Here is a 12,048-nt window from a genome sequence, read left to right as displayed (position 1 = left end):
TTCTTTACTCATTATTTTATGTTCTCTAAAAGCCACAGTTCTGGTTACCTAGCCGCTCGTGGCCTTGTTCTTTCTTTTCTATCTTTAGGGTGTGCCATTTTGTTCGCACCCCCACCCCGGGATCCCTGAGGCGACGAACGGTCTGGCCTCATAGTAAGAATCTTTCTCCATATTCATGCATCTTTGCCTCCTAGAAATGATGCACGGGCCATGTCCAATGAGTTCCCGGCCCTCTTTTGATCTAGATCCTCACGTAGCGTGTAGGCTCCACGGTTGTTTCGATATAGAGTACTAGTCACGTTATTCAGGTGAAGTCCGGTGTACTCCCCTGACACTAGTACCTGGATAAGCGTATAGCACGGATAGCACAACTTTTGGCACTTGAGGTACTGATTATTGGCACAGTCCCATCCATGCACTATGTTTTGTGCCTGTAGCTACGGCGACTCAGAATGAATTGACCATGCACATTTACAATTCTTTTATGTTTTGTCTTGTGTTTGTTTGTCTTTTTTTCATTTTAAGAGTAAACTCGTTTCTCTCCACCTCGATACCACTTGGCGGATTTTGAATTGTTTATTTACATTTTTTCACATAATAGCCCACGGTAGGGTGAACCTTAGTGCGTTTATACCTCCGGGGCTCTCACACTCCCACTCTGGTCCTGATGAAAGCCTGTGAAACACACCCAAGGCAGAAACATGTTGACCGCCATGGAGTGAATCCGGTCTGTTATTTTTTGACCCTCACTCCTTTTTAATCTCTCCCAATTAGCAAAACTATTAAATTATATATATTTTTTTACTTAATTGGGTATTTTTAATTCCAAATTCACTGTCACCTCACAAAATCCCGCTCCGCAGTAACCTGGCGTTGTAGCACACTGGGATGGCACTCGGCCATACCCAGTGGAGCCCGATGATGAAGCATGTCACCAACCAGGTTGGTGAGTGAGGGCTTTCATACTTAATCTGTATTACTTCCCAAGGTCTGTGTTCCTCCCTATAACGTTTTGGGAAGGTCCCGACTCTGGAGACCCGTGCCTTTTGGATGGTAAGTGCCTTGTAGACACTACACTGACTTTGTTGTTTTGGAGCTTGTCTTTACTAGTCTGTTACCTTTCATACAGTTGAAGTAATGGAATTCATCTTACTACAACCAAGTACAGAGTACAAGAAAATGCAAAACCGTAAATAGAAACAATATTAGTACATGTATCCACGCAAGTATTCATGGTGGCATAGGAGAGGAGTTGCTCGTTTTTAGTGACACAACTTATCATTTCAGAGTTGATGTTCAATTTTTGTTTGTGAATTTGCCAACCTGGCAAATTAAGTTCTTCCTGGTGTGACTTGCCAGTGTAGAAGTTTGAATCTCGGTTAAGTCTCATCTTTTTGAGGTCGATAAATCGAGCTGCAATCATTTGGATAATAACATTTACTATTTACTGCACTTTTAAGAAGCAATTCTGCAACATTAGGCAATAGATAAATTCGAAATTAGCATTGTCGTCAGAGGGCACTTAAAAAAGTTTAGCAATTGGTAGCAGGGACACTTGCACAATGACTTTGCTGCTGCTATTTTGAAGAATGTTGATGCACTCTTTCCAGAAGTTGTTTATATTTCATAGAAAATTGCTAAAATTAAAGTTTTACACTTGTGAACAATACACCCGTGTATTTCTCCTTTTGGTATGGTAATCGCCATTTTCTAGAAGACAATCAAATTATTTTATTTAAGTCATTCAACATGATTGGGCATAAGTTGCGGGCCATTTCAATTGTGTATATCCCCTCACCTTCGCACCCTCTCTGCTCTTTCTCTGTGTATTCCTCTCTGCACATGCCTTCCACATCAGCTGCAGGAGGCACAACAAAGCAGGCCCGCACTCTCCATTGAGTCTCCATTTTATTCAAGCTTTGTATACTCCATTTGGGCATGTGGTTTGAAACCCGCACCAGTGGTTCAGCATATACCATTTACAAACAGCATGTACCGTTTTGGATTATGTCCCCTTTTTTTACTGTTTGATGTAAGCATTGATTATCGCTGATGTGTGTAGATTTTTTTTTATTTGTATACATTTTACATGGATTTGCCTAAATGTATAACACTCAACTAGAGCAGCCATATCCATGGGTGAGTGTCTTAAGCCATCTAAAATTCAATATTTAGAGATAGATTTATAGCCTCTAAATTGTCAATTTGGTATCTCCCAAAACAAGCATTGGCATAGCAAATAGGTCTCGCCTTTGGGACCTTATAAGTGTTTAGTCCTGCAACAGTTGATGTTGTTGCACCAAGGATATGGTGCTGCATAACTAAATACATATAAGGTCCCAAAAGCGAGACCTATTGGCTATGCCAATGCTTGTTGGTCTAGTCGTGAGTATATATAAATAATGGATATTATTCTAAACTGGTGTGGTGTCCTTTTGTAGTGCTTACACTGTATTACTGTTGGTTATGTGCAAATGCTTTACACACTGCCTCCAGAATAAGCCTGACTGCTCGTGCCAAGCTACCAAGGGGGTTAGCAGGGGTTATTTTAGGAGTGTTACTCCCTTATCCTGACTAGAAGGAAGGGTCCCTCATTGGAGAAAGGTGCAAACCCTTGCCAACTAGAGAACCCCCTTTCTATCACTACGATTTGTAGTGACTTGATGTACCTACAATAGGCTGTCTTTGGTGCACTTTAGCCTGAAAGGAAAATCAGGCCAGGTAAGCAATAATGTGCAAAAATACATGAAACACATACACCAGTCACACAAACTGAATATCAACCAGATTGTGTTTTTTCTTGTTGGGTCATGCTATTTGCAGGCTGGACTTAGTTTACAATTTACATTCCCTTACTCTTTTCTCTCCTACATTTCATTTCAGTATTCTTTTTTAAGTTCAATGAAATTTTATTAAAGAATGAAAAAGGAATAATCAATACACAATATCAGCTATAAAAGGGGGGAGGAAAGAGGAGGGAAAGGGAAGGGGGGGAGGGTTAACAAATCAAAATGTAGGAACTAAGAAAACTACAATGAAACAGTAATCATGGGCATTAGAAAAGAAGTATAAAAGGCATAACCGTTATAAATTAAACAGCAAATTTTAGAAGAATAAAAACAAAAACAATATGTTAGAAATATGTAGAATGTGAAAAGGGTATCATGGAGGTTTAGAGACTTCTTGTTGAACAGGCATAGGACTGAAAGAACGAGTCGCACAGTTATTTAAATACAGCGTAATGGGAAGCCATAAGTCTGCACGTTTAGCTGCTAAGTGAACAGGAAAAACAAAGGCGTTATCAAGTCTGTGATTATGGCAGACGTTATACCACCACGCTTTGAGAGAGACATTAGATGCATTTTTCCAGTTAACAGTAATTTGTCATTTCAGTATTCTTGACCTATGGTTTTCAGCATGCAGTTTATTCCAGTACCTTTTCCGTGGCTGAAGACACACACCTCTTAGTCTAAGTCAGCATGGCACGCTGCACTTCAGTCCAGTGTAAGGTACAGTAGGGCACGGCACGTACCTCTTGAAAAGATACTGCGCCACTGCGTGACACGCAGCAGGCTGCACCACGTGACACTTAAGAATTTCATTTGGCAATAAATCTAAATTAGGAATGTCTAGTGTATTCTGCAGTGGAATTCCGCAGCAGGTGCCACATTGAATTAGTGTAGTTGTAATTAATTAGTTACCTTGGCAGCAAGCTGGAGTCCAACCTTGTCTGCTTCAGCCTCCAGAGTTCTCCCGTACGGCCTATCGAACATAAACTGAAAGACAATTATGTTAACGCTGTAAGAATATAAACGTACGATTCCTGTGAGATACAGTCGAGTATATTTAACTGTTTCATTTTTCAAGCAGTGTTTTCTCCATAACAAAAAACATTTTACAACATGTAGACAATAGTTAACGAGCTTGTGCCTTTTCTTCTCCATTTGCAGAGTTATATATTTGGAAACATCGTCTCCCAAACCCACACAGTTATACATTTTGAAACATTGTCTCCCAACCCCACACAGTTATAAATTTTGAAACATTGTCTCCAAACCTCACTCAGTTATATATTTTGAAACATGGTCTCCCAACCCCACACAGGGATGCAGAGAACATGGTATTAAAGGATTTAAGAGTTCTGCCCCCTATTGGCTAACTATAAGAAATGTAATTCATCCTCCCTTGGCAGGCCAGGTGCGGAGAAAGCAGGTGAAGAGCAGAATTTATTACAATTGGAAGGAGAGAACATGACGCAAAGCCTTCACGACCAGCTCCACCACCAGCGCTCACCGGAAGACCAACCAACACAAAAATAGTACTGATTGACCTCCCATAAATGTTCCACTGCATAAAATGCAAGTTCCCCTCTTACGTAGACAAAAACAACAGACAAACACACATGACAAACATGCATTAAATAAAAACACGAAGAACAGATAAGACAAATATAACACACTAGAAAAGGGACACAATAAACAAACATTGGCAAAGACAGCATGCTGTGCTAACACATTTACAAATACTGTTGAGCAAGTTAAAGCCCGACCTTCAGCCACTGGCTGGCTTGAGGAATAGTGAAGTAAACTTGATTGCACACAGTATAGAATGCATATAGGAGATCAAGAATGATTGTAACAAACAGTGTGATGTCCGAGTATACTGTTCCGATGTAAAACAGCCTCTCGTGTATTCTAAAGGAAGCACTTCCTAGAAGGTGGAAGGATACACCGATCAGCCAGTAGTAAGAGGTGAGAGTGAACCGCCAATCTAAGTATGTTTTAATGAGATGGTAACAATAGGTTGTAATTTTTGCTTTGTCTAGCACGACCAATAACTCCCCAATTGTAATACAGCCAATACAAACACACCTTAGTAAAAAGAACCAGGGAATCAATAGAGACACCAACATCATGCATGCTTCCAACAGCTGACCTGACAAGGGTGCTGGTGGTTCCACTGTGGTGATGCTCCTGAGGTTCCACACACACCAAACGTCTCCAAGTTATCCAAAACAGTGGGCTAATGAAGTCTTGGACCCACCATTACTCACACTGGGCTACCCCAAGTCACTCACACATACCCTCTCCTGTCCCATATGTTCTTCTTATCATCATATTATGGACTCCCACAATCCTGATCCAGATGTACATACCCTTTCCAAATGTACATACTGTCACAAATGCGTTTTGGCCATGGAAAGTGAATTCAGAATGCATGAATACTGGACAATTTGAAGCCATACGGGAAATGATAGCGCTCTAACAACCCCAAAGCAGCCAGTAGTGCTAAATGGTGAGTTAAAATAACTGGTCCACCAGTGACATGTGCAACAAATGCAGAATGAGCCAATCAATACAATCCAACACGTTCAGCACAATAGGAAAAGTGAGGACGTTTGCAAATACTATAAATAAATCCATATTTGTATAGCGCAAACTACTCACCCTTAGGGGTCTCAAGGTGCTGGGGTCATCGTGGAAATTAAGTGAGCTATTGCCCAGAGTCACATGGTGCTGAGCTGAGCTGCCGCTGGAGCCGGGGATCGAACCATGAACCCTGTGCTCCGAAGGCAGCTGCCCTGGCCGCTGCACCACACCTCTCCCACCTACTACAGCTGAATTAATGTCATGAAAGCCGAATGATGTACAAGCACGTAAGTGAATGCACATGTATGAATACAGACATAATTCTAAAACAGGAATGCTGCATCCTGTTCCTTATGAACAGGAACGCAAGAAGCCCCAAAGGTGTTTAGGGCTTATTAGTAAGGTGCAGCCTATGGTAAAGCTACCACACTGATTTATGTATGCACCAGGCCTATGGTTGGTGCCCCAGACTGACCACAGCTGTGTTTCTTCTGCGAAATGCTTCATTTCATTTTCATGTTATATTCAACATGTCCTGGAAATCATAATTCATCACAATATTAAACTTTTCTCCAGGTTTTTATGAAGAAATCCCATTTTAGGTCTGGAGTCACAGCAGAGCTGCCATCACTCGCCAGATCTTAAGGGAACACCAGAAAAACAGCTTCTACAAGAACTCTGCCCACATGGTGTTCACCTTGAGTACAACATTTAATTATGCAGACTATGTATACCTGCATAAAAGAAGAGTGTTCTTTGCACTCTTTTTGGCTTGTGAGCATTGCTCCCTCACCTAGCATGGCTGCCGAGTTCAAACATATTGGTGCTGCAGTTTGTATTCCTGTTCCACTGGCTGTAAAGAGGTTCCCTTCATCTAACATGACTACGGCACTTGCAGTACTATGTGCACGATCTTATTTTATTTACATCAACTGGATTATCCATAAAACCTGTGCATGGTCAATTATTGTCGCCCTCTGTATGCATCTAACCCATGTGGGGTCGAGTGCAGTTTAATATAATTAAACAAATGTAGCTGTGTGCCAAATGTCCTGCAAAAGGGACGGGCCGCCTCTGTCTGCCCCTTCACTCCCGCCTAAATGAGCCACAGAGGGCTTAGAGCAGTGGTCTTCAAACATTTTGATGCCGAGACCCCCCATCAAAGGTTTTTAGGTGAAAGGACCCCCTCTCTAGTCAGAAACTATTATCTTACAATTTTACAATTTGCTTTTAACTCTGCCATGTCGGTACGTCAGGTGCATGCTCGGAAGGACATACATATGCATATATCATCATACAAAGACATTCCTTTCTCATTATCACAAGGCAGTATAACAATCTGCTAATTTTTCTGCACTTTTACATAGAATATTTTAATAAAAAATTAATAGTGTTATCCATTTAAAATGCCACTGCCTTTAACAACTTTAGATGGATGAAACTCTGAATTACGTTTTCTTGCTTTTATCCAGCAATTTACAGGTCACACACCTCTCAGCAATGCGCACTCAACTCACTGAGCTACCGTACCATTTTGGTTCAGTGTTTACAAAAAATGAGACAAGATTTGGACAATAGGAATAGTAGGGAAACCAGGTAGAAATGTTGGGACCACTTCCTCTGTGAATAGCATGGGAGTCCTCTCTTTAGATCAGAGTCCCCCCTGTACATTTGATAAAGAATCTTGAAATCAGATTTAATTTTGACCTACCATTGTATAAATAGATTTGCTGAATGACTAAGAACTTTTTTTTACAATTAGGTATACTAAAACAGGTTAGGTTTCTGTTCAACATCCAGCAAAGAATACAGATTTTCAAGGTTTTTGTGACTGTGAGGTTTGATTACAGTAATGCTGTATATCTGGGGATCCTACAAAAGCCTCGAATAAACTGTAATTAGTACAAAATGCCACAACGTGACTCATACTAAATATTAAACGCACGTCCTTCTCAAAGTGCCTAAATAAACATCATTGGCTTCAGAGTTTTCAGAGGGTTAACATTAAATACATATGCTTAGTTCATAAAGCATTATATGGCCGTAGACATAACCCTCTTACCCACAAATCTAGGTTCTGCACCCCAAGAAAAAGCTTGGTTATTTATGGTTCCCAAGTTTCAGAGAACTTTATGGGGAAAGATGTTTTTCAGTGGCTGCAGCAATGCTCTAGAACTGGCTTACACTTAATCTAAGAAGAGAATACTCGTTGCTGGGATGTAGACTAGAGAGCTACTAAACACCTGGCTTTTCCACCACAAGGCTCCTGTGATTTTATGACTGGTTAGTGATTTGCAGAAATGGTCTTTGAAGAATGAGCGCTGAGGTACCTACCTGGATATAGCGCTTTAGAAGTGGCCAAATATAAATAAATAATATGCAGATAATTGCTCCTCTAATCACAAAGTCTCTAGTCTCTGATGAACAATGGCAATATGATAAAAATCTGAACATATGGCACCTAACACTGTAGTCATGTTAAGGGTGGGGGGTAACACTGCCACCAGTGCTTGGGCTAAATGCTTACCCTGATCAGTTTCAAGACTCCTCCCAAGTTTCCAGGAGCAGCACAAGCATGTTGTAGGCCCCATATACCATAGCAGTAGGCTGCATCTTTTTTGGGAACGCCGCATGAAAAATTGCAGTGCTCCTTTGCACGAAGGATAGAAGATTGCACAGCACTCGAGTTACAGAGCTTTGCAGCCTGATGATATCATCTGCAGTGCGGGTGCTAACTGATTCTGCTTTGTGCCACACAGAGCCTTGTGGAATAGTAAAGATGACCCAGCATTATGGAATGTAGGATTTGCACTAAAGATACAACCTTGAAGATTCCTACATGAAGACAACCACAGAAAGGTAATCTACTTATGACATGTGCAGTTTCATAAATCACACACCACATGTAGGGTCCATACTCAAAATATTGCTTAGACCATCCTTTGCACCTGGTTCAACTTGGCATTCGGGTTTGATGATGGGCCTCCAAAGAGAAACTCAATTTACAAGCATTAGCAATCATCTCTTCAAGACACAAATCATTGTAGGTACTGCATAGAGGTCAGGGTTCATCATAAATACACTTTAGCTCTCAAAAATTGAGACTGAGGTTTGCACCAGCTTCTGCCATTTTGCGTAGTAAAGCTGGGCTTTATTGAATATTGAACTGAATCCTTATGTAAGCTTTGGCTCTAAATGTTCACTTCTTCGAGTGACATTATGAACACAACTGTGCCCAGATGACTGGCACAGGAAAATAAGTCTTTAAATTTAACGAATTTGCATTGAGGGCTGCCAAAGAGATAGAGGTGAAGCAACACAGGTCAGTATCGTAGTGGGGGCTGCCATGGGACCGGTGGGTTGGTGAACTTGATCCCAATAAAACGGTAAATTAGTTATTTGTGGCATCTTCCATCTGCAGACAAAACGTTAATAAATAATGGATCGGGAACACCAAGAGGCCATAGGCAAAGGAAAATGAGGAAAGAAAATCATGTCATGATGAACAAAGGGGACAACACGCGGAGAGGGACAAACAGAAAAAGTATGCATGAGAGAAATATAACAAAGAAAAAAGCATGAGACAAAACATATTTAGAAATTAAAGAATGAACAGGAGAAAAAAGAAGGATGAAAGGAAGAACGGTGAAACAGTAAAGGTGAAAAATAGGATAGACGGGTGTAGGAATGAATGGATGGAAGACTGAAAGAATAGAGTGAAAGGATGGAGTGAAAAAGTGAAACAACGGATAGGTGTAAGGGAGAAAAGTATGTTATTGGTGTTTGTATAGCTCGAGGGTCACCTGTAAGGGTATTAGCGCGTGTAGGGATGAAAGAGTGAAAAGATTGAGAGATAAACGGATGAATGAGTGAACGCATGCTGAATGGACAGAGTACATGTGAAAGGGTGTATGAAAGGGTGAATGGATGGATGCTGGATGGACGGAAAGGTGAAGGGATTGATGGATGAATAGATGGAAGGGTAAAAGGATTGATAAATGGATGGAAGGAGGATGAAAGGGTAAAGGTCAGGTTTGTTCACTCTGTGTGCCCGTTGTAGAGGTATGGTTCAAGTGGGGGTGTTTTAGTGTTCTAGCTACTGCCTTGATTCAGGTTTAGCGTCACCTCTGCGTGGGTGCGTGATAATAAAGCAATTATGTAGTGTATTGTCTATCAGGAGGGAGCAACTGACTGGGCGGGGGTATTTAAAGGCAGGCTCGTTGTCCACATGCACTGCAGTCGTAAATCAGCGTAGAGGGGGTTTAATTGCAGCAGACCAGTGAGGTTAATTTTTTATTTTTGCATCTTTTATATAGCGCGAACTCGACCCGAAGGTATTGGAGCACACATGAGCACCGTATTTACATAACATATTCAGGCACGGGGAGGTTAAGTGATTTGCCCAGAATCACAGGATGTGGACGCGACCCCGAGGCTCGAACCCTGGTTTCCAGCGCCAAAGTCGGCCGTCCAGCCGACGGACCACATCCTCTCTTCATTCGACCCCTCTTTTCCTGAAGCCCCGACACTGTGCTGGAGAGTGCTAATAAGATGGGCCTAAACTCAACACAAGACCTTTGACTTTTTGTGACGTAGTGTGACAAGGTGCTCTTTGCGGGCACCACGCCATTTTTGCACTGCTCCACTGCAGGTGGTGTGAATCGCAGGGATTTTCGTTACCTTTTAAATCTGCAAATGGTCCTTAACGACCTGTGAAAAACTCAGGAGATAAGCCTGCAGACAGCCCAGCGGAGCCCACAGCAGCTCGAGCAGAGACACACTACGGGGGAGGAGGGGGGCTGAATCCCTTGTCGTGCCTCGCAGAAGTGTGACCAGGAATGCGCGACCCCCTTTCCATCACTTCACGGCCCCCCTGGGGGTTGCGCCCCACACTTTGAAGACCCCTGGCTTAGAGACTTCGTGCGGCATGACGCCGATCTCTTCCGAAGAGGCGCGCGACACGGGCCTGGAGATGTGAACTGCAGAGAGTTCTCAGTTCTCTCTGCAGAGACTGTGTTAGGCGCATTACAAGGCCCCGGATATGCCGAGTGAGCACAGTACAGGCCCGGAAAAGGACCCTCCTGTGAAGAGTCACCTCGACCTGGCTTCTGAACTGCTGCCCTGCCTAGGAGCCCTCCTTCCACTTCCACCAGGCTTGGTGTTCAACCAGAGGTGCTCCCTGGGGCTGGTGTTTCTGTGCAACGAGGCGCGTGCCCGGCTGTACAGCTGCTGCCTCGTAGTCTCCTGCCGTAGCCACGTGTCTCTGTTCTGGCACAGCCACAGCACAGAACGGCAGAAACCCTAGTGTCTTCCCCGGAGCCACTGCAGTGCATGTCATACTATGAAGAAGGTCGCTGCTTTCCCTTGTAATGTCAGCTGCCGGTCAATCTTTTATGTCGCTGTACTAATGGTTAATTGCGTTTATAGGTTCTGCTTCTGCCAATATAGAGATTGTAACGGCGGGTCCGCGGCCCTGACAGCGACCACTGGGGCAAACTGTCTGACAGTCGACCATCAGAACAGAGGACTGGCACTGAGTGAGCCTGGGCCCCAGTACTCAGGGCAGCATGCGCTGGCATTATGGTGGACATCCAGCGCACTGGTGTCTGTGGCTCCCCAACCCCTGTCCCAAACACTGCACGCGTAACCTTCTCCAGCACCCACTCCACCAAGAGGGCTCGCAGTGAGGTCTCTGCAATGCTGGCCAGCTTGCTTAGGGGTTCCCGGGTTCTGTCTGGGTAGGAGGAGTTGGAAGGGACACTGCTGGACCTGCAGACAGCAGCACACGCCAGTTGTGAGTTGTCATCAAACTGCAGGGTGTGCCTGTGCCCATGGCCGGTGAGAGATGTGCCTGCGTAGGGTTAAAGCTTTACATTTGTGAGTGCAAAGTGAGTCATGTGCCTGTGTGAGTGCAGGCTGAGGCTTGTTTGAGTGCTTGGTAAGTTGTGTGCTTGTATGATCTCTCTGTGACTGAAGGGTGAGTGGTGTGCCTGTGTGCGTTCATGGTGTGCCTGCCTGTGAGTGCAGTGTGTGAAGTGTGCCTGTGAGTGTAGGGTGTGAGGTGGTCCTATGTGCGTGCAGTGTGAAGTGTGTTCTTATGTATGTGCAAGATAAGGTGTAGTGCTCTGTGTGTGCTGAGTGAGGTGTGTGCCTGTGTGCATGCAGGGTGATGGGAGTAAATTGGGCAACAGATTAAATGTTTTATTAATTAATGTTGTTATCATTCGTTAACGATTCTCATAAACACTTAAGTTTACTTTAAAAATGTGTATCAGCGTTTTGCTGATAGGTCTGGGCATGCTATGCCATGTTCAGTGACTTTCCTGTACAATAAAAAACATAATAGATAACAATTGAATCAATTTGAACAACTGCTGACTACTTTAAGCATATTAAATTCACAATGCATTTGGCTTGTTTACGCTATTAAGGTAGTGGCAAACGGAAGAAATCTGTGTTAGTCTTATCCGTTTATTCAGGAAAACCTTTAGACGTGAAGTTGGGGAAAATTTTTGCATAAGAGTTACAAAGACCAAGAGAAGGTAACAACGTGTCACTGTTCTGTGTGTATATATATTCACAGAAAAAATATAAGATTGAATTGACGCTATAGCTAGATGAAAATTTCAGTGACACTGTAACATTTTAAACTAAATATTGATATGGTCACCCCTTGATT

General features: G+C 42.9%; 1 protein-coding gene across 1 annotated transcript in view; it reads right to left on the bottom strand.

Annotated features, from left to right (window-relative positions):
* The window catches only part of OMA1 (OMA1 zinc metallopeptidase), a 601,584-nt gene that overhangs the window by 211,644 nt on the left and 377,892 nt on the right, over positions 1-12,048 (bottom strand). Inside the window, exon 7 of the mRNA XM_085602499.1 lies at positions 3,702-3,776. Within this exon, the coding sequence (XP_085458625.1) occupies positions 3,702-3,776 (75 nt within the window). The remainder of the gene's footprint in view (positions 1-3,701; positions 3,777-12,048) is intronic.

Source organism: Triturus cristatus, chromosome 4_2 (genome assembly GCF_964204655.1).
Source record: "Triturus cristatus chromosome 4_2, aTriCri1.1, whole genome shotgun sequence".
NCBI lineage: Eukaryota > Metazoa > Chordata > Amphibia > Caudata > Salamandridae > Triturus > Triturus cristatus.
Note: the sequence above shows the minus strand (reverse complement) of the source record. Positions and strands in the feature narration are given on the sequence as shown.